We start from the raw sequence: 20641 nt of genomic DNA on the forward strand, positions 1-20641 counted from the left end.
GTCATGCAGAAGTATATTATTGTCTCCTTAAACATACATTATGTTTCCTTCTTTCTTTTGACTTCTCCTTCTGCATCTTTTGTCCCATCAGAGAAAATGGCCCGTGCTATAGCAGAGGAGACTCAGCAGCTGGAAACAGATCTGAACGAGGAGCGATCTCGCTACCAGAATCTCCTGACAGAACACCTTCGCCTCGAGGAGAAATACGACGACCTCAAAGAAGAGATGGTTTCCTCGGTGAGGAACACATGGATACACACAGTCAATACTTATGAGAGTTTTACCTTACTTATGAACATAATTAGACATCATTTTAGTTTCACTGAACTTGTTAAAATTAAGATTTGCTGGTTAGTAATATTCAACACTGAGCTGAACTTTTCATCTGAAGGTGCAGTAAGGAGAACTTGAGTCTGTCATTTTTAAAGTTTAAAGGCTTATTTTCTCTCATCTGTAGAACGTCTCCAAGCCTGGCCACAGGAGAACAGATTCCACCCACAGCAGCAACGAATCAGAGTACACCTGCAACTCAGAGTACGCCGAATTGGAAGAAGGTTCCCGTGCCGCAGAAGTAAGAATTAATTTAATAAAAGGAAAAATGCAGAGACGTGGTTTCTACTGTTGCAAAATATGTTAAAATGGCCTTTTAATCTAAACATTGCTATATAAGTACTTTTCACAGGGCTTAAGCTCTGTCCTAACAGTTCATTGTCGTGCAGGATGTCACACGAGGAATCGACACCTCGCTGACCCTCAAGCTGCAGAAACGTCTCACAGAATTGGAGCAAGAAAAGCAGTCGCTGCGCAACGAGCTGGAAAACAAAGAGGACCAGTTCCAGCGGGCTAGAGCCAGGGTACTGACCCCACACTCTGACACATATCACCTCATCAACAAATGATGAAACACTTGGTAGCACTTTACAGTAGAACTCAGTAATAGTGAGGTAATGAAGAGGTAATAAGTAATATCACGTAATTACCAAAGTAATAACCAGATAATTACTTGGTATTACTAGTAATGAATATCTGGGTAATATTAGACTAAAAGTTATGTATTAAGGTTTATCTCCAGGATTTCGTGGGAAGGTTTTTAGGATTGTAACGGCCTGAAATGCCTGATTTAATGGCAGCTTATCTAAAAATTGTGATGCATGTTGGGATGTTTAAAGACCTTGTGTTTCAATGAAATTGAAAAGTTGAAATTGCAAAAATAGTTGTGATGCAATCTCAGATTGGGAGCCTGTCAGAGTTTCCCACAGAATTAGAATCTATTCAAGATGGTGGTGCGTTCTCTCCTGCTCTCTCTGACTGGTTAGCATGAGCTAACCCAGCAGTGGGGGCCAGCATCCAACAGCAAGCCATTAAACCATCCCAGCAATCTCACATTGACACAGCACGACTCTGTTGTTAGACCTGTCACTAAGCGTTTGATAACATTAGCTGTGTGATGCTAACAGTTAGAGCTGTTACTGTGTGTGTTTGACTCTGTCGAGGCATGGCGCTCATGAGAGGGAGACAGTCCAGTGTAAATACAATTACCTTTTTATGCTTTTCATGACTTTTAATACAATAAGCAGATTTTCATCATTATATATAGCAAGTTTTTCATAAGAGATTCAAACAAAAACAAAATCACCTTTTCTCTAATCAGACCATGTTCTTATTCAGCCTTATTCATCGCCACGTTTTCTTCTGGTTTCAGGATGATGCAGAGTTTAAAAAGGCTCGTGGGGCAGAGCTGGAGTATGAGTCCCTGAAAGTAAGTTACCAGATAAGAGTAAAATAGAAATGTAACACTAGCACATGCTCTCTCACTGTTTCCAGAGAATAACTTGACCCAAAGCCAGATAACTTCTCTTATCACAGTAATTCATGCCATAGCTTCAGAAAGCCTCATTAGCCACTCGTGTCTTTAACTACGACCCCTTGACACTGATTTCTTTTTTCACTTTTTCAGCGTCAGGAGCTGGAGTCAGAAAACAAGAAGCTGAAACATAACCTGGCAGAGATTAGGCAAAGCCTGCTGGGTAACGCAGCTACAAACGCCGGGGCCCCGGGCTCCCCTGCTTACAAGGTGCTCTTGGAGCAGCTCAACTCCTCCTGCGAAGAGCTGGAGGTCCGCAAGGAGGAGGTGCTGATCCTGCGCTCCCAGCTGGTCAGTCAGAAGGAAGCCATGCACCACAAGGTAGAGGAACATTTCACTGTCTGTTTTGTCAGTGTTCCTAGAAGGAAAGTACATCGACCACTGTTGTTGTTGTTGTTGTTTCACAAACTGAAGCGAGATTTAGGTGGATGGTACCCTGTTTGTTTGCATCCACCATCTTACATTTGTGTATTATGTTTTCACCCGTGTCTGCTTCTCTGTTTGTCTGTTTGTTAGCACAATATCCCAAAAAAAGACAAAGGGATCGGGCCAAATCTTTGAAAGCCTAAAGATGACTTTATTTTGCCTGTGATCCTAATCTCAGATTTCCACCCTGAAAAACACCCTGAAATCTAAGACTCCCTTTTTAACTTATAGAGGTCCAGTGTGTAGGATTTAAAAGGATATATTGGCAGAAATGGAATATACTGTAATATAATCTAATAAATATACTCATCCTAGTATAATGACCTGAAAACAAGAATCGTGTTTGCAGAATGAGCCGTCACCATGTTGTGCTGCAAAGTTTTTACAGTAGCCCAAAACAGACAAACCAAACACTGGCTCTAGATGGGGCCATTAGTGTTTTTGTGTCGACCACTATAAATAAATTCCCATCGGCAACAGATTTTGGTCATTTGTAACTTGAAAACGGTTTTAATTCATTCATTTTTAGCTGGAATTTTCAGCTGGTTGCAGTCTGCGAACCTCACCACTAGATGCCACTAAATCTCCCTAAACCTTACACACTGGACCTTTAAACTGTATCAAAAATTTGTTGAAAATTTTCAATGAAAAATTTGCATCTTAATGGCAGAAGATGACTTAAACATTACTTGATTGACATTTGAACTCTCTCTGGTCATTGATTTCGGTCAAAATTATAGTTAACTCCCATTGTTGTTCACACTGTATGTAGCTATTTTTTTTTCACTGCACCGTCAGTGTGTCTAACTCCTGTCTCCACCTTCTCTCCTCCATCCATGCTTTCCCACAGGATGAGAAGGTACAGTTAAAGAAAAAAACCTGCATCATGCATGAGTGTTTGACACTTTTTTTTCACAGTTTGTCCTGCATGTAAAACCTCCCTAGGTAAGAAATCTGATCCAGCAGTCAGTTGTATATGTAATCTCGGTGACAGTAAACATGAGGACCGCTCAGTTTGCTCCGTGTTCATTGGGAACAAGTGCAGCTCTCATCACCACTGGTAGAAAAAATGTTAGGATAGTTTAAAATATACCCTTAGATGCTCAAAACAGCTGTATTTCTGTTGGAGGTTTTTTTTTTATTTTTCCCTAGCAGCTGCTGAAATATAGTTCCTACTGGGTTCCAGAACAATTAGAGGGTTACAGAGAGAGTTTAGAGAAAGAAAAAAAATTCATAACCTCAACAGTTAGCTTAATGTTTTAGTTCCAGTACCCAAAAATAAAAGAATAATTGCATCGCTTTCTTCAATTCATGTTCTCTGGGGAATGTGGAAAACCACTAACTCAGTTTAAGTAAAGAGAGCAGGCTGAGGGAAAGTGGTCACAACAAGACTCCTGGAAGTCTTTGAATATCAAATTAAAGATAAGTAACAGCATGAGAACATTCAAGGGTGAATTTTCCCTCTGAAGTATGACAGCAGCGTGCACTAGAAGCACAACAGGAGACCAAAATATGGTCAAATGTGGAACCCAGACTTAAAAAGCATGTGAGCGCTGAAGGAAATACAAGATCAGCATTCTTACTTCAGAGGAATACCTCACTTCAAGACCATCCATCTGTTTATCAATGACTCACTCAGAATTCGTGAAGAAAATGTTCTTCTTGCTTGCTCAATGGTGAACAAAGAATCCAAAAATAGAGAAAGAAATTCTTGATGAATTGAAGTCAAAACTATACAAAACATCCGTTTACAAATTCTCACACAACAATAATATAGCAATATAATCCAAGTCTTCTTTATTCTGTTGTATGCTCGGTACTTCCCAATGTTACTTCAATTCATGAAGAATTTTTTCCGTTTTTGGATTCTTTGTTCACTGTGCACACAAGGAAAAACAAAAGTTTTCTTCACAAATTTAAGGTAACACAGGATGAGTGATTGATCATTTGGGGTTGTTGTATTCCGTATCCCTGTCCTCTCTATTTTAATTGTCTCATCTGTCTCCTCCTTTGTCTGTGTGGATGCATTTAAGGACTGTTTGTCAGTAAAAGTCAGAGTGCTGCTCAGTGGCCATTTAACAGCAGCCAGTTTGCATTTATCCTTGTAAACACTGTAATACATTTACAAACTCAGGATGGAGGTACCTGAAAACCCTCAGCATGTTGAATTTGAAATTGCAGCACACAGATTTTTGATAACATGACAATCATTTTGAAATTAGGTGTACTTAAGTTTAGTTCTCCTTTTTTAAAAATGCAGATGTAATTGACTGCACTCAGTTTGATAAATGTGCATTCAGAGCACAATATTTAAATTCAGAGCATAATGTTTGAATTTATTTGAATGCTCAATTAATGGTGCAGCTCTAAAGCACTGCGTGATCATGGGGCTAATGTACAGTGCTGGGCTTTGGTGTTGAATTATTTATGTTGTTGACGAACCCACTAAAGAAATAAACTTTGCGACAGATTGTCTGCTGCATTATACTGCAGCCACACAGATATTCTGGTGTCTATTGTCAAGCTTTCACGTTAATAAATGAGCCCAGTCTTCATATCAAACTGTCACACAGCAGTCTCATGAACCCTGCTCAGACATTTTGATCACAAATGACCTTAAACTCCTGTTACTTATCAGCTGGTGCTCAGCACCTCTTGTCTCTTGCAAGCTAGAAAAAGACGCCACCGCTGTGAAGTGACGTTCCCTGTATATAGACGGCTGCTTGATGGCTCGTCACAGCTTCAGCATGAGGCTCCAACTGGCTGATGATTGTCAGTGAGTGAAAGGACAGCTGCAGCCAGCAGCTACAGTGATGCTGGCAGGGAGTCAACAGCACACATGCTGAGTTGCTAACTGCCCACAGCAGTGTGAACTCACAATCATGACACCATTGACTCGCTTGTCTTTATTCACACCCCTATACTGTACGAAAGTGGTTCATACAGTTGTAGCAGCCAGTATATTCTTTTAAATGTGGTGTTAACTCCCCTTTATCCCTCTTTTCTTGTTCACCTTTCTCTAGGAGACCATGACTGAGCCTTCTGTCTTCGTTGAGGACGTGTCCAAACTGAAGGACGCTGATGAACTCAAACAAGCTTACATAGGCCTCAAAGACACCAACAGGTATAACCTTATACAACACATTATAGGTTTAATATGTTTAAATACCAGAATTTTCCATCACAAGAGCATGTGTGTTTGTCTAATTTGTATGCGATTGTTTTTTTTAATAACTCATAGTATGTAAGAAGCAGCTGGCCCCCAGGTATTTTCACATTATGATATTCAGCCCCTACTTAAAAAAGTTTGGACACCCCTGTGTTTAAGAAACAGCCCCTCAGAACAACAGGCGTTTGTTTTCAGGATAACAGGCTGCTATACAAATGGGCTTTCGGTTTAGTGGTACATTTTTTGGACTAATAGAGTTTCAGAAAAATAGGCAGCCGGAACAATGAGCAGCCCCCATCAGGGGTACAGCTACGGCGGCCTTCTGTAGTTTCAAATATGGTCTGAAAAATCCACTGAGAAGTCTGGAAATACAAGCCTGGAAAAGTCAGGGATTGTGAAATGGACAATGTGTATGAACCCATCTGTCTTGTTCCATTAATATTACCATGATGTTTGTGTAAGAAATGTGTTTATGTCTTTGTGAACACTGCCTTGTCCTGTGCAGATCTCCTAGGTTCATGCGTAAGCCGTTGGAAGTCAATGATCTCCTGAGTAGGCTGAGGTAACCAGTGAGACGTGGCCTATGCATCATGGGACAGAGCATGCATGGCCACGCTGATGCTAAACCGGGTTGATTAATGTCACAAATGACTGATATTACCCAAGCTGAAACAGCTGACTCTACGTCATAGAGTCGATGATGACAGCTTTGGTAGCTTTGCGTGGCGTTTTCTGGCCTAACAGCATGTCGAGTAATGTAGCAGCTCTAGCTACAGTTCAGGTTTTATTCATGCTCTAACAGACTGCTTTCAGCAGTGTTTGAAGTCAAGGAATGTGTGTTTGGCTTTGGAGTTTTGGACTCATAGGTCTGCATGGGATTTAATGTTCAGCATGAACAAGAGCAGCGTCTTTTAAACTGAAAAGAGTTTCTGTTTTTCCTCAAAACAAAGACACAAGGATGTTTTCAGTGGCTTCAACAGCTCCGATCTGTCTGTGGAGATGCTGCAGAGCTACATATCTACAGTGCGGTGTTTACAACATGTGCAGCATGAAAGCATGTAAAATGTCTGAGCTAGAGAGGCTCATATGTTCTTCAGCTGTAGGTTATTAACACATAGATATGCAACACGACTTCCTCACACAGTGACTGTTCAGCAGTGATAGTTGGATGCTGTCGTAGGAGGCCTCCTGTCTCAGCTTCATGGAATGACTTCAGCATAAACCCTGCATGAACGCCCACTTATTTTCTTTGTTTGTTGAAGCAAAGATGCACAGTGCACTTTCAAGGAAGTAAATGTCTCTACACAGAAATATTTTTGCAAGGACCCATCATGTTGTCAAAGTGTTTGCTCCATTTTTAATTATTTCATGTCATCGGTCTCAAAATGCTGCACACATGCGCTATCATGATGTCAGAGTGAATACACACTTGATATAATACACAGCAGGTAGCTAACAGCGGACGTCTTCTCTGTTTCTAAACAACAACGTTTTTCCCAATTTAATTAAAGTAACAGTGTCGAGGGAACTTTTGCTCATCTGAGTTGCCCAAAAAGTTGCCCTGTGCATCACTGCTGTCATCCCTCTGTTACTCCCATGTTACTCTCTGTGCTGCTTGTGACCTTCTTTGTTCACACACTGACACAAGTGAAGAATATTTAGTGCACACCAGGCTACACTAAGACAACAGACACCTCCACTCTCACAGTCAGCAGTGCAGTGAAGCAGAAAACATGAGTCAGATGGTATTAGCATAATTAAACGGCACTGTTTCAGTTTTGGAAGTAATTAAATTACAGAAAGATTTAGATCACAGTACGAATCCTAATTGTAAAAACAGTTTACACTTGCATAGTTAAACCAAATGAATTAAGAGCAACCAAAAGACAGACAGAAGTCTCAAACTCCAGATAATATAGCTTCAAACTGGACACTGTTTTTATGTGCACACATGTAGATAGATAGGCATATTCTTGTTGTCTTGCACACCTCTCCCCTGCCCAACCATTCCGCATTTTCTTTTTGTTATTGTGTTGTTCATGTTCCTTTTGTGTTGTGTGTCGGTCAGATCTGCCGCTCCAGACTTCCATAAGCTGAATGAGGACGGAGAGCTGTGGCTGGTTAATCAGGGCTTAAAGGAAACCATCAGGTGTAACTGTGTTTTAAACACCAGTGTCATTTTTGAGCATGATACGTTTGTCTTTTCAGAGGAAAGGATGTGTGCTGCTGTTTTTCTTCATTCGCATCTTTTCTTTCACTCTCTTTACCAATCTTTCAAAGTTTTCTCTCACGTCTATCTTTCTGTGAATTCTGTCCAGTTTTCGGACATTTAAGACTGCTTGTGATTTGGTTGTTGTGACACTCCTAGACTAATAAGAATTTATGAGCTGACTTTGGTGCCAAATTCAAAACAGATAAACATAGATTTTAAAGTTAGGATTAACAAACATTCCTCTCTCTTTAACAGACATAAACCTTCTTTATGTTAAATATTGCCCTGGCACTCATCAGATGGGCTTTACGACGGTAGACGACAGTGATTAAGTTTGGTGTTGTGCTATAGAGTTAGCGAATCATGTAGTCTAATTGTGTACTTTCAATATTTTTGGCTCAACAGAAAATGTATTCCTTTTTTTGTCACACACAGGATTGTGTGCTCTTAAAAAGGATTTAAAAACTCCCACAGATGTTGCATGAGTTATAGTAATTTATACAAGGTTTTGGTTTGATTGTCTTTTATGTGTAACATAGTGCAGCAGAATTTGTCTTTATCCTGTCACTAACCTTGTGTTGCTCACTTATGACAGTCCGTTAAGTAAGTGTTACAAACATATTACTTTAATATTCACTGCAGAGCTCGCTTCAAAGAGTGTTCTGCAATGTATTACGCTGCGTCCTCATGGAATCAGGGACACGGTAGATGAAAAACCGAATGTCATTTTAGTTGATGAGAGCAGGACGGAAAATTAGGTAAGGCTGGTAGAGAATACCAGCGCAGGTAACAGTAGACGGCACTCCTATTCAAAGTTAAAATATTTAAAATGTTTGCCATCCTCCACAACAGAATAGACAACTGATGTTACGCAGCTCCCTCACAGAAGGTGAAAACACGGGCGATCTGGACAGTATCTGGGAAAATACATAAAATAATAAACACAAAATTATTTTTTTTCATATGTTTTATTCTATTCTTTTAAACAGTACAGCATCGCCATCACAACATATCGTCACACATAAAGTCCTGTTATTCCGTCAGGCTGTTTGTTTTTCCCTGTGCTGTCTGCCGTCTACCTGATTGAGTGTGAACACAGCATTATGCTTTCATGCTGTAATATATGTACAGCTGACTTACTGATGAACAAGGAGTTTAACCACAGTGAGACAAACTTCTTTGTTCCTGATATTGAAAAACAACCTCCTTGTTCACAAAAACTATTTGATTTCAGTCTGAGCACTCAGGACCTTCAATGCCAAATTTGGTTGGCCAACTGGTTTTCTTGCTGATGTCTCTTCAGATTACACCATTTATTAGAGAATTAAACTTTCTTGCTGCTTTGGTCATATTAGGTGGAAGTCTTGCTAAATATTGGTGAATTAATTGCCACCTAACTCATATAACTGATTGAGTGTGAAGTTACCAAACTAGTGTGAAGAGATCCATGTACAGTTTGGTAGGCAGGTCCTACCTCCCTCTTAGTAAGAAGCTGAACCTGTATCAGTTCTACCTGCTCCGTTGCTGAGCCTGACCTCTGACCACAGAGTGAGTTCGACTTAATGAGCAGGCAGAATTAAGGAAAGTGTTCAGAGAGGCTGGGCTCTGGGCTGCTGGCAGTGTCTGCACAGCATGCTGCTGTCCTGCGTCACCACGCTGGTGAACGTGTTTGTTCTCTTACTGTTTTTTGTTCTTTCTGTACACACTATAATGCTGATTTCTTTTTCTCTCTTCCTCCCATTTATTCCCTCTCACCTGCCGCATACCTCATCCTTTCATCTCCTGTCTGCCCTCTTTGGCACACCACCTTCCTTCTTCCTCCCAATCTGGTCTGATCCCCCCATCACAGGTTACTGGAGCACCAGCTGCAGACTCAGAGGAGAAGTTACGATAACGAGGTGGAGTCGTTGCGCGGCGAGCTGCAAAATGTCAAGGAGGAGAATAACCGTCAGCAGCAGCTCTTGGCCCAAAACCTCCAGCTGCCCCCAGAGGCCCGAATCGAAGCCAGTCTGCAACACGAGATTACCCGACTCACCAACGAGAACCTGGTACGCTGCAACACACACACACACACACACACACACACACACACACACACACAGATACACACAGGCTGAGGAAGAGTGGTAACTTCAAGTTTAACCCCGGTTTATGTAGGGTGCACATTAAGAAGAGTCTCAGCACATTTAAACATCACACACACAACAGCAAGACAAGATATTACAAGATTGAGGCTTAGAAATGAAATGTTAATTTTACAACAAGTAACGAGGTATCAAAGTAGGAATCAGCTAAATGTTTGTGAAGCCTTTAACCTTTTTGTTTTTCTCCACCTAAACATACATTTTACATTCAGGTCGTTAAATGTAAGCTTTTAGTTTATAACATTGACATTTCAAGTTACAATATACGTGCTCTGGTGAGCTCGGGAATCACGTCTTCTCCATTGAGACAGATTTATGGACAAGAGAGTGAAAGTTCAGGGCGCAATGTTATGACGTAGTAGTAGTAGCACCAGCTGTGTGCATATTGCATGCAACAGTACATACTTTTGAAGGGCAGCTGCAGTACCTACTAAAAGTAAAAAGGAAAAAGTTTGTAATTCAGAAAGCAGCTTTTGTGTTGGCAGGGAGCGGTAAACTTCCTGGCATTTTGCTGGTTGCCTGGTAACTGCTCAGTTTTGCTAGACCATATTTACTGTGCAGACACAAAAGTGGTTATTGATTTAATCGTCTAACTCTCCGCCAGAAAGTGAGTAAGTGTATTTCCCAAAATGTCAAACTGTTACTTTAAAGGTGAAATCTGTAAATCTGTTACACATGTTATGGCCTTCCAGCTGCAGCAAAGAAAGTGATGCTTTGCATTATCACATCTTGTTGTTGTTTATATCGAGCTGTTTAGCAGAGCGAAAAGTCAGAACAATAAAATAACGTGAATGCAAATGTATGATGTATTTAACTGGCGTCAGTCAGGACAGTGTGACCCAATAAACTGATCATCATTTCTGAAGAGCGTGAAGACATGGGCACCATCTCTGACTGTGTAGATATGACAGGATCACTATTTATGATCGTCCTTCATACAGGTGGCAAATAAGAAGAACACATATTAATGACAATGACTTATTTCAGGTTTAAGGGAAGTGCTGTGTTTTTCTGCAGAGCTTCCAAAGCACAGCATTTCTGAATGAGAAATAAAGACTGGTAATAAATCACTGCTGCCGTCAAACTAGAATCTGCTCTGCATCAACAACACACACATACACACGTTGGTGCTTTTTTATACACAAGCTGTTTGGGTCAGTGGTTTCATTACCACTCAGGCCGTGTGTACAAAAACCTGAAACAGTGTCACACACACACACTCATTTCTGTGTGGATGGTGTCACCTGACAGGAGCTCCTGGCTGAAGACCCCACGGCATCGCAAGAGACTCGAGTCATCATTTTACGACGGATGGTTGTATGTAGAGACAGAGCGTGTGTGTGTGTGTGTGGGCGTGCATGTGTGTTTGCATGTGTTAGAACTAACTGAGGTTTTGTGTTTTGAATGAAGCAGCGCTGAGTGTCGCTCTAACTCTCCAAAGCGGCGTCTTCTAACTCACAGCGGAGCAGCTCTGCACCTTTTTCTCGTTTCTAACAGCCAACGAGTCCTAAAACTTCTCTTCCTCTGAAAAAACAATCTGCACAGCAGCTCGCGTCTTGATCTCCTCTTGTGTGTTTGTTTGTTTGTTTGATTGTTTGTTTGTTTGCAAGACTTGGCCAACAACTGATTTACAAAAGCTCTGCAGTGTTTCTTTTTACCACCGGAGTGTGACAGTGTGAAGCAGACTTTCCATTTGTCCTCACGATTCTTTCTTGTCTTTCTCTTTCCTTTCTCTTTCTATCACTCCGACCCTCGGCCTGTATCAGGATCTAATGGAGCAGCTGGAGAAGCAGGACCGAACTATCCGCAAGCTCAAGAAGCAGCTGAAGGTTTACTCCAAGAGGATCGGAGAGATGGGAGGTACGAGAAGAATCATCAATCAGCAGAGGCCGCAGAGTCTGTACTATATGTCTTTGGGTGCTACAGTACAGGATGTTGCCTGACTGTCATGTCTTGTGTGTTTCTCTCAGCGGGTCAAACGGAGGGACAGACGTCTCCAGGACAGATGGTGGACGAGCCGATACACCCTGTCAACATTCCCCGCAGGGAGAAAGATTTCCAAGGGATGCTGGAGTACAAGAAGGAGGATGAGCTCAAACTGGTCAAGAACCTGATCCTTGGTAAGAACTAAAGAGAAAGTAACAGCAGGTGGAAAATTAGATAAAAAATAGTCATAAAAAATCTAAAAACTTTAAAGAGGTTATTGAGGGATCTTTTGTAAAACATATTTAAAATAAACCAGAATGTAGGTGATGTTAAAATGAACACTTCATTTACAGTCTGAAATCTAAAACCACCTGTAGTAAATATAGCTTTGTATGACAGCAGAAACTTCTCTCTTAATGTTCTCCTCAGTGAGTCACTGAACTCATTCTTCCTCTTGTCTCTCCAGAGCTGAAGCCTCGCGGTGTAGCTGTGAATCTGATCCCAGGTCTGCCAGCCTACATCCTGTTTATGTGTCTAAGACATGCAGACTACGTCAACGATGACCAGAAGGTCCGCACCCTGCTCACTTCAACCATCAACAGTATTAAGAAGATCCTAAAGGTATGTAGACTATGTGTGAGTTTTTTGTAATTTGACTCAGCGACCCTTTATATGCTGCTTTTTCAGTAATTTTCGGGATGTTTTCCTCGTGGAGTTTGATAGAGTTCGAGTGTGACTGTAACCAACTGGTTTACTGACTCCAGTCTGTTTTTCCTCTTCCTGTCAGAAACGAGGAGACGACTTTGAGACGGTCTCCTTCTGGCTGGCTAACACCTGTCGCTTCTTACACTGTCTGAAACAATACAGCGGAGACGAGGTGAGACTGACACATCGCACACAAGCACAGAAACCGTCTCACTCAGATATGTGCAGATTCAAAAAATAGGATTTGTCCTTCCTGACTTATGAGGCAGTTCACTTATTGGTCTTTGTGTTTTTGTTTCTTCTTGGAAAAAATCTACCGACCTTTGGGCAGAAAATATAAAAGATCTAATTAACTGGAGATTGTTATTGGAATTGTTTGTAAAATAAATAAATCAATATTGTTTTGATTGCTTATGGTGTTATAGTAATAGTGCTGAAAGTATAAAGTTTTAATAGAGTTGCTGGGGATTGCTACAACATTAACTTAATGTCTAGGGGACCCAAAATGACAAGAAACACTGCTGAAACACTTTTAAGTGTAACAATGAATGACATTTATTTACAAGAAAATGATTAACAGAGCTAGACCAACTAATACTGCAGAAATGGAAGCAAATAAGGCATCAGGCCTCCAAAGCCAAAATGATAAACAGAAAGCCCACAGTAACTCCAAAATATAAACTGACAGATAAATAGACAAATATTTTCTGTCCTTCCACGTGTACAAATTATTTTGTTTTTAATTTTTTTAACTTGTATCTTTGTGTGTCTGTGTGTCTCAGGCCTTCATGAAGCACAACACGTCGAGGCAGAATGAACACTGTCTGTCCAACTTCGACCTGGCAGAGTACAGACAGGTGATCAGTGACCTGGCCATCCAGATCTACCAGCAGCTGATCAAATGCATGGAGAACATCCTCCAGCCCATGATAGGTGTGTGCACTCATACAAGCTCATGCTACTGAGTATTGTTTGTATTTACTTATGTTTATGATACAAGTACTTAATAATCGTGTGTGTGTTCCCTGCAGTCTCTGGCATGCTGGAACACGAGACCATCCAGGGCGTGTCGGGGGTGAAGCCCACAGGTCTCCGTAAGCGGACATCCAGTATCGCTGACGAGGGCACCTACACCCTGGACTCCATCCTGCGGCAGCTCAGCGCCTTCCACTCCACCATGTGCCAGCACGGCACCGATCCCGAGCTCATCAAGCAGGTGGTGAAGCAGCAGTTCTACATCATCGGAGCCGTCACCCTCAACAACCTGCTGCTACGCAAGGACATGTGCTCCTGGAGCAAAGGCATGCAGATCAGGTAGGAGAGTGTGGCTGGTTTGCTTCTTGTATTTTTAGCCTGTGTTTTTGTTGTGACCACTTTAACTTGTGATGTTTGTTTGTGTGTGTGTGTGTGTGTGTGTGTGTGTGTGTGTGTGTGTGTGTGTGTGTGCAGGTACAATGTGAGCCAGCTGGAGGAGTGGCTCAGAGACAAAGGTCTGATGATATGTGGAGCCAAGGAAACTCTGGAGCCTCTGATCCAGGCCGCTCAGCTGCTGCAGGTGAAGAAAAAGACTGACGAGGACGCTGAGGCCATCTGCTCCATGTGCCAGGCCCTCACCACTGCTCAGGTAAACTTCCCTGTCATTCATGACACCACATTCAAAGAAACCAGACCAGCTTTTTAATTCATTTGCATCCAACCACAGTCTGATTTAAATCTAAGAAGAACCAGGCACTGTGGGTGAGATGTGTTCAATGTTAAAAGAATGTTTCTGTGTTATGTCTCTTTCAGATTGTGAAGGTCCTGAACCTCTACACTCCAGTCAACGAGTTTGAGGAGAGAGTGTCGGTTGCATTCATACGAACCATACAGGTAATTTACTCCAAATGAATACATCACTGGACATACTTTTTATGTATCTACAATATTAACATAAAGGAAATGAATGCTCCTGGAAAGCCACCTGAAAACACTTTCCAAACTATAGCACAAATTGAATCTAGTGCTGGTAATTTAAATTTGATAATGAGTGACTTCAACCTCCAGTTGGCAAATTGACAGCACTTTAACGCCCAGGCCACATGATGCATGAGCAGCGTGTGGCGGAACGTCATTTTTTTTTTTTTTTTTTTTTTTCAATGTCCGAGCCAACAGGTCAGAGCAGCCACACTTCCCGCGTGAGCAGTGCTGCTCAGGCGCGGTGTGGCTGCCGCTCAGCTGCAGAACATATAGAGAATAGGATTGTCACCTATTTTTCTGTGTGATGCACATGGTTTTCAGCAGAAATAGACAGTAAAACTAGTCTTTTAATGATCAGATTGACATCACACAAGCTTTCACTGCAGTTTTAATGTCTATATCCGTCATGAAACAGTATCAGTATTTCTTTTTAACTCACCTGTTTGCGTTTTAAAATAAAAGCTATCTGACAACGTTTCTGATGACAGAATAGCTTCATTCATTAACACAAGGCTTTTTATTGTGAAATGTTTCTAGAAACATGTTGTTGACAAAGCAGTGACTTGCACAGCCCCATAAATGAGTGGAGTACCAAGTTTTAATGGTGGAAATACAGTATTTACTGCAGCAGCGCCACAGCAGCAACGCTATCATTTGTGAACACTGCATGCATGCAAGCTGCAGCAATTCAGCGAGGTAACTGTCATGCACTGCTCACATAGGCAGTGTGCCACTGGAGCAAGACTGTTCATTTTTAATGCCGTAGCCATTTATTTGCATGTCTTGAGCCACTTGCTACAACATTGATGAACCTTTTCTACACTTACCACCATTTTCTTAACAGATCATAGTGTTTTATATACTGTATGTTTTTAATCAAGGTCCAAACAGTCCAATCAGGTCGACAGAAGGTAGAAAAAAAGAATAAAATTTTGTACCAATGTACTTTTCTACCTACCAAGCACATACCGGTTTCCAAACAACAGTTTATGCCATCAGATTGAATGTAGAAAATTACACACATTTTAACTTAAATGAAAGGCGAGGAAAAACAGTGACTGTTGATGGGAAAAAATCTATCAGCAAAGCACTTAAATGTTCAAAAGCACAGGTACAGTCCTTTAAAAAACTGAAACCTTTTTAGGTGTTAACTGTCTTCTAAAATTGATTTTCTTTTCTGCAAATGAAGTTTGACTGCATATTAATTCTTTTCATTTCTTCTTTTTCCTTTCAGACTCGTTTGCGAGACCGGTGTGAGAGTCCCCAGTTACTGATGGACACGAAGATGATTTACCCGGTCACCTTCCCGTTCAACCCTTCCTCCCTCGCCCTGGAAACCATCCAGATCCCAGGCTCGCTCAACCTTGCGTTCCTCACCCGTGTCTAAACTGAGGCCCCCCACAGGACAGCTCTGAGCCCTGCTGCAATTCTGACATAGTGGCCACAGTTGGAATTGCAAGTCACATGACACTCACTGGCCCAAAAAGACTTTTAGCCATATAAAACCATCACAAGAGAAATAAAAACATTTGGAGCGTCACAAACGCTCCAAAATTAGGATTTGTATTCACACAATTTGAGCAATTATGTCTAAAAAATTGTCTGAAAAGGCGCAAAGAGCTTCAAAACATGGTTTCCAGTTCTCTTAAATGCAAAATTGAACACACAAACCCCACCACATGCTGAACTTTCAACATGCATCTGTACAATACTTACATCCTCTGAACACACACATGCACGCCTACACTCACGTGCACTTTCTCTCTTACAAAACGCACAATAATACACGACACATACGGTCGCCGCCGCTGGTTTAAATCTGGCTGTAAAGCGCCCTCGTCCATCCACTGCTTGTATAAACGCCTGCCTCTTAGAGAAGCCACAGGACCAGATCAACGCCTCCAATCTCCTTCGATACCGGGGTCTGTCTTAGTGGTCTTGACCCTGTTTACCCCGGCCCCCTCCTCTGTGTCCCAACTAGCTGTTAAGATAGTTCTTGTCATCGTCTCGTTCTCCGGTGAGAATGTATGTACCTATACACGGGAGCGGGCCCAAAAGGAGGTGTCGAGGCCTCATACAGAGTAACAACTCGATAAGTCGTAGTCTTGGTATGTTGGGTCTCTGAGTCCCAGTACAAAGCCAGCTGAGTGATACCATGCTAACGTTAGCTCTCTCCACCTGGACCAGACTTTGTTCTGTATGTCGTCATTTTACTCTCTGAACACAGTCAAGCCAAGACAGAAATCATCGTCTGTACTATATTATTTATACATATATAAATATGAATAATATATATCATGTATTTTATTTATTGCATTCACCTCCGTCCCCACCTTCCCTTTTTAGAGTAGAAGCTTTCTCCCTGCAGAAAAATGTGTCTGACATATGAAGGATGGGACCATCATTTCCCAGGATAAACAGCTTTGTAAGGAGTCGTAGGCTATTTATGTCGATATCAGGTAAATGATGTAGTCTAGTTAAAGGAGAGCTGGCGCAGATGATTATTTGTTAGGTCACGTCTTAACTTAACTTAGAGATGTCGAGCTTTATCGTGTTTATCCTGCATTTCTGGCAGATGAAGTGTAGCACGGGTTTAACTGAGGAGAGATTTAGAAGGTGTGAGGTTTAAGCTCTGTCAAGGGTTTGACCTGCTGCGATCTATACTGTTTACAGCTGTGACCAGAGCTGCGCGTCACAACAAACACTGGCATAAAGATTTAATCACACACACAACATAACTCTCTGCTTACTGCTGTATCATCAGGAGTTTATACTCCTGGCAGTTTCCTCTCTCGGCTCGTCTTCTCTGGTCACAGCTCTAGTCAGAGCTTTGAAACTGTTTTACTATGATCAATGTGGAACTATTTATTTCAGTATTGTTTATTTTCTAAAGTATCAAGGTGATGTATATCGTGAAGCCATGAACCACTGAGCAGAATGGATAGAAAAACTTACTCTGAAGTTGGTTTTGGGAGTTTGTGTCAAATCTGTCCAGCTTTACAACAGTGCTTTCTGCTTTAATCCCACACTAAGGCACCGTGTCCACAGAAGTGTTTTTTCCTGAGACCAATGTATATTTGAAATTCTTACAATGGGAGCGCCGCGTATTGATGCTAGGCTACAAACACCAGAAATGTGACAAAGCGCTGAGCGTCTATTCTGCACTAAGAGCTGCATGTTTAGTTTATTTCTGAGCGCTGAAAGTTGGAAAATGTTTAACTTTGGATAAAACGCTGCGCTCATTACTGTCACTTTTTACCCACAGTTGCAGAGGGACAAATACCACAAAGACCATCGGTCACATCTTACATGTGCAAGTGCCGAACAACAACAATGGAGGAGAAATATATATGTTTCAGCCCTCCCTTTATACAGAGTGAATACTCTACCCTGCACTGGCGTTTCTACTTCCGCAGATATTCAGAATCTTAGCAACCACACAGAACCAAAGTGTCTCAGCCAAAAAATGCTGTGCCTCCAAAGCACTCTCAAGCGCTACCAGCATTTCCTTAGTAGCACCTGACATTTTCAGCTTGAGGGGGAAAAAACACTTTGGTGGAGACAGGGCCTAACTGCAGCTTTGGGGACTGATTCCTCTCCCACATGTCCACCCTATGCCTTCCTGTTAAGTGGCCAAGAAAGCACAACATGGGCCTTTATTACCAAAAACAACAGAATATGTGGAGCTGTTAGCGATTGTTTCCACATCTCACTTGCACCACAGGTTTAACTTTACGGCTACTGACATGAAAGATATTTTTGTCTTTTCTGTTTGGTGCACGGCTAGTTTCGGATCAGACATGCGGACATATTTGGTACTTGCTTTCAAAGGCTGAGGGTGATTCTGCAGCACACCTGTTATTCAGTCAGTCTGGCTACAGTGTGGTATGGTAACTGTGCAGCATGCTCCGCTGCTGTTGCTGCTGCTGCTGATGCTGATGCCCTCATCTAACCTGCATGGGCTTGGCTTTACCAGCATTACCAGTAACCAGAAATGAACCAGCATGCTATTTTTGTTTGTTTTTTACCAAGAAACCTAGGTGTAGCCAAGAGTCGTGGGACAAGCGTCAGGGAATCTGCCCGTGTTGTTTCAAGATGTCTGTGTTAATGTCGTCCTCGCTGCCTCATGTTTAGCACTTTTGCCCGTTTACTTTTGTGCCATTAGTATTATCAGTCAACCAGATTTGCCTCTGACCCTCATGTGAACCTTATTTTTGCGGAACAACCTTACCCTTTCACAAAGATATTTCACTTTCACAGCGTTTTTTTAAGGTGCTTATTTAAATAGGAGATTATGAATGGTCACCAAGACTGGATTCAGTACCCTTTTTTTATTTAATGTTTTGTTTCGTCCAAAACCAACCAACCCAGGAAGCATAGATCAGAGATCATTTTGCAGTACTGAGATGTCAGAGGCTCCAGTAAAGATGCAGTATGTGAAATCAAAATGTTTTTATCTCATGAAATGCCATATGAAGCAGGCCGCTCTCACTCTGACAGAAACAAGCGACAGACAAAAGCAAATTGTAAGTGGAGTAAAGAGAAGTTAGTATGTGAAGTTGTTTTGTGTTGCACCTGTGTTTGAGAATAATTCTATATCCATAAGCTCTCATCGGGACCACGTGTTAATCAAGCTGCCTTTTGTTATATCGTTTGGATTCATAGGTAGTTTATGGTTTATGTAAAGAGTACATATCTGTGACGGCGAAAAGGACAATAAATGAAGGAATATAATTAACCATATGAATGTTTCAAATTGTTAATGAAGTGTATCATGATCTAGCTGCACATTGTTGGACAAAGCCTTATCTGAATCATCTGAATGACTGAAACACATGATCGACATTGTGGCATTGTTTTGTTCTGTCAGCGTAGGTTTTTTTTTTTCCCACTGTAAAATGAATATAAATTGTTAAATGTAATTATTTTTAATTTGGTAAGGTGTCCTTTTGTCTTGCAGTTGGTGTCACAGATGGGTTGCACTGTTAGCCATCAGTCCAAATGCACTTTTTAGACATTTCTGAGGAAGTCAGATTAAAGATAGATGGATGAAAAACACTTCTTCCTTTTAGCTTCTACCACCTTTTTACTGAACTGCAGCCCATCAAGCTTCCTCCACCACATTCCCTGTGTGCGTGGGGCGCCTCACTCAGTGATTTTTCTCGCTGTTTTATTAAAACTATCAATTAATGCAAGACACAAATAAGAAGACCGATAACTTTCATGGATTCAGCAGCAGCAGCCTTCTCACACTGATGGATGGAGAGTGTGAAGGCTGGCCTAGTTTTAAAGGAGAAAACGTTCATTAATGGTTGGTATTGTTGAGCAGAGCCGCTGCGTCTTGTTCCCCTGGGCTTCTCTTGGGCTCTCACACAGGAGAAAGTGTCATTCCTTCACTCTGTGTTTTTACATTAAGGAGAGAGTTGGTTGTATGATACGACGTAGACATTATAAATGACCATTGTTCTTATCAGCACTAGCGTTGATTGTGCCATTTAAAGAAATTGTTCAAAACAGAAGATATATCATCACCCTCAGCTGTTGTGGTACTGGTGTGAACATGCTGACGCCAGTACCAAATGTTTCCTCTCTGACCCATGTGTACATTTGACAAACTGGACTGTTTGTAGTTTCTGGTAGCTGTGCTTAGTGAATGTGTTCACCGTTAAGAAACTAAGAAACTTGGAATAAATTGTCAAATCTGTAAAAGTAAAATAAAAGAATTCAGCACTGTTGGATTGTCTCTGGGAGATTGTCTCGTGTTTTTTCATTCTTAAAGGTAAACTGTGCAGCAACTTTGGGTTAGTGCTGTAAACACACTCACAAATCAAAGTCAAAGCCAACCCGCGATTCACTCTTCTTTGGCGTTTCACCTCACTATATTTGCTTTTTTATTTTATTTTTTTTCAATCCTGTCTTGGAAGCTTGCTTTATTTATTTATTTTAATGGACTGTATAGGGGCGCCCAAAAGCTCAGTAGGTAGAGCATGAATTTCAATCACATTACCTTTAAAAAAATAATAAAATTAACCAGATATTATTTAAAATATATTTCAAATTGACNCATGAATTTCAATCACATTACCTTTAAAAAAAATAATAAAATTAACCAGATATTATTTAAAATATATTTAAAATTGACTGTTATGCAAAAAAAAAAAATATATATATATATATATATAATAAAAGGATTTAGTATTTCTTCACCAGACTTTTATTCTTGGCAATTTGGAATAGAA

At 41.1% G+C, this 20641-nt stretch overlaps 1 protein-coding gene across 4 annotated transcripts in view; it reads left to right on the forward strand.

Moving 5' to 3' along the window:
* The window catches only part of myo5aa (myosin VAa), a 74737-nt gene extending 54602 nt beyond the window's left edge, over positions 1-20135 (forward strand). Inside the window, exons 24-42 of one of the 4 annotated variants that reach the window (XM_050046034.1) lie at positions 92-237; positions 458-571; positions 720-854; positions 1703-1759; positions 1958-2185; positions 5314-5414; positions 5965-6021; positions 7528-7608; positions 9521-9719; positions 11067-11132; positions 11582-11675; positions 11786-11935; positions 12208-12362; positions 12529-12618; positions 13229-13379; positions 13478-13760; positions 13896-14070; positions 14235-14315; positions 15637-20135. In XM_050046034.1, the coding sequence (XP_049901991.1) occupies positions 92-237; positions 458-571; positions 720-854; positions 1703-1759; positions 1958-2185; positions 5314-5414; positions 5965-6021; positions 7528-7608; positions 9521-9719; positions 11067-11132; positions 11582-11675; positions 11786-11935; positions 12208-12362; positions 12529-12618; positions 13229-13379; positions 13478-13760; positions 13896-14070; positions 14235-14315; positions 15637-15789 (2516 nt within the window). In that variant the 3' untranslated portion in view covers positions 15790-20135. The remainder of the gene's footprint in view (positions 1-91; positions 238-457; positions 572-719; positions 855-1702; positions 1760-1957; positions 2186-5313; positions 5415-5964; positions 6022-7527; positions 7609-9520; positions 9720-11066; positions 11133-11581; positions 11676-11785; positions 11936-12207; positions 12363-12528; positions 12619-13228; positions 13380-13477; positions 13761-13895; positions 14071-14234; positions 14316-15636) is intronic. The other 3 variants (XM_050046040.1, XM_050046049.1, XM_050046058.1) reach the window with 3 other exon arrangements.
* Positions 20136-20641: the final 506 nt, after the last annotated feature.

The sequence above is a fragment of the Epinephelus moara genome, chromosome 1 (genome assembly GCF_006386435.1).
Source record: "Epinephelus moara isolate mb chromosome 1, YSFRI_EMoa_1.0, whole genome shotgun sequence".
Classification (NCBI taxonomy): Eukaryota; Metazoa; Chordata; class Actinopteri; order Perciformes; family Serranidae; genus Epinephelus; species Epinephelus moara.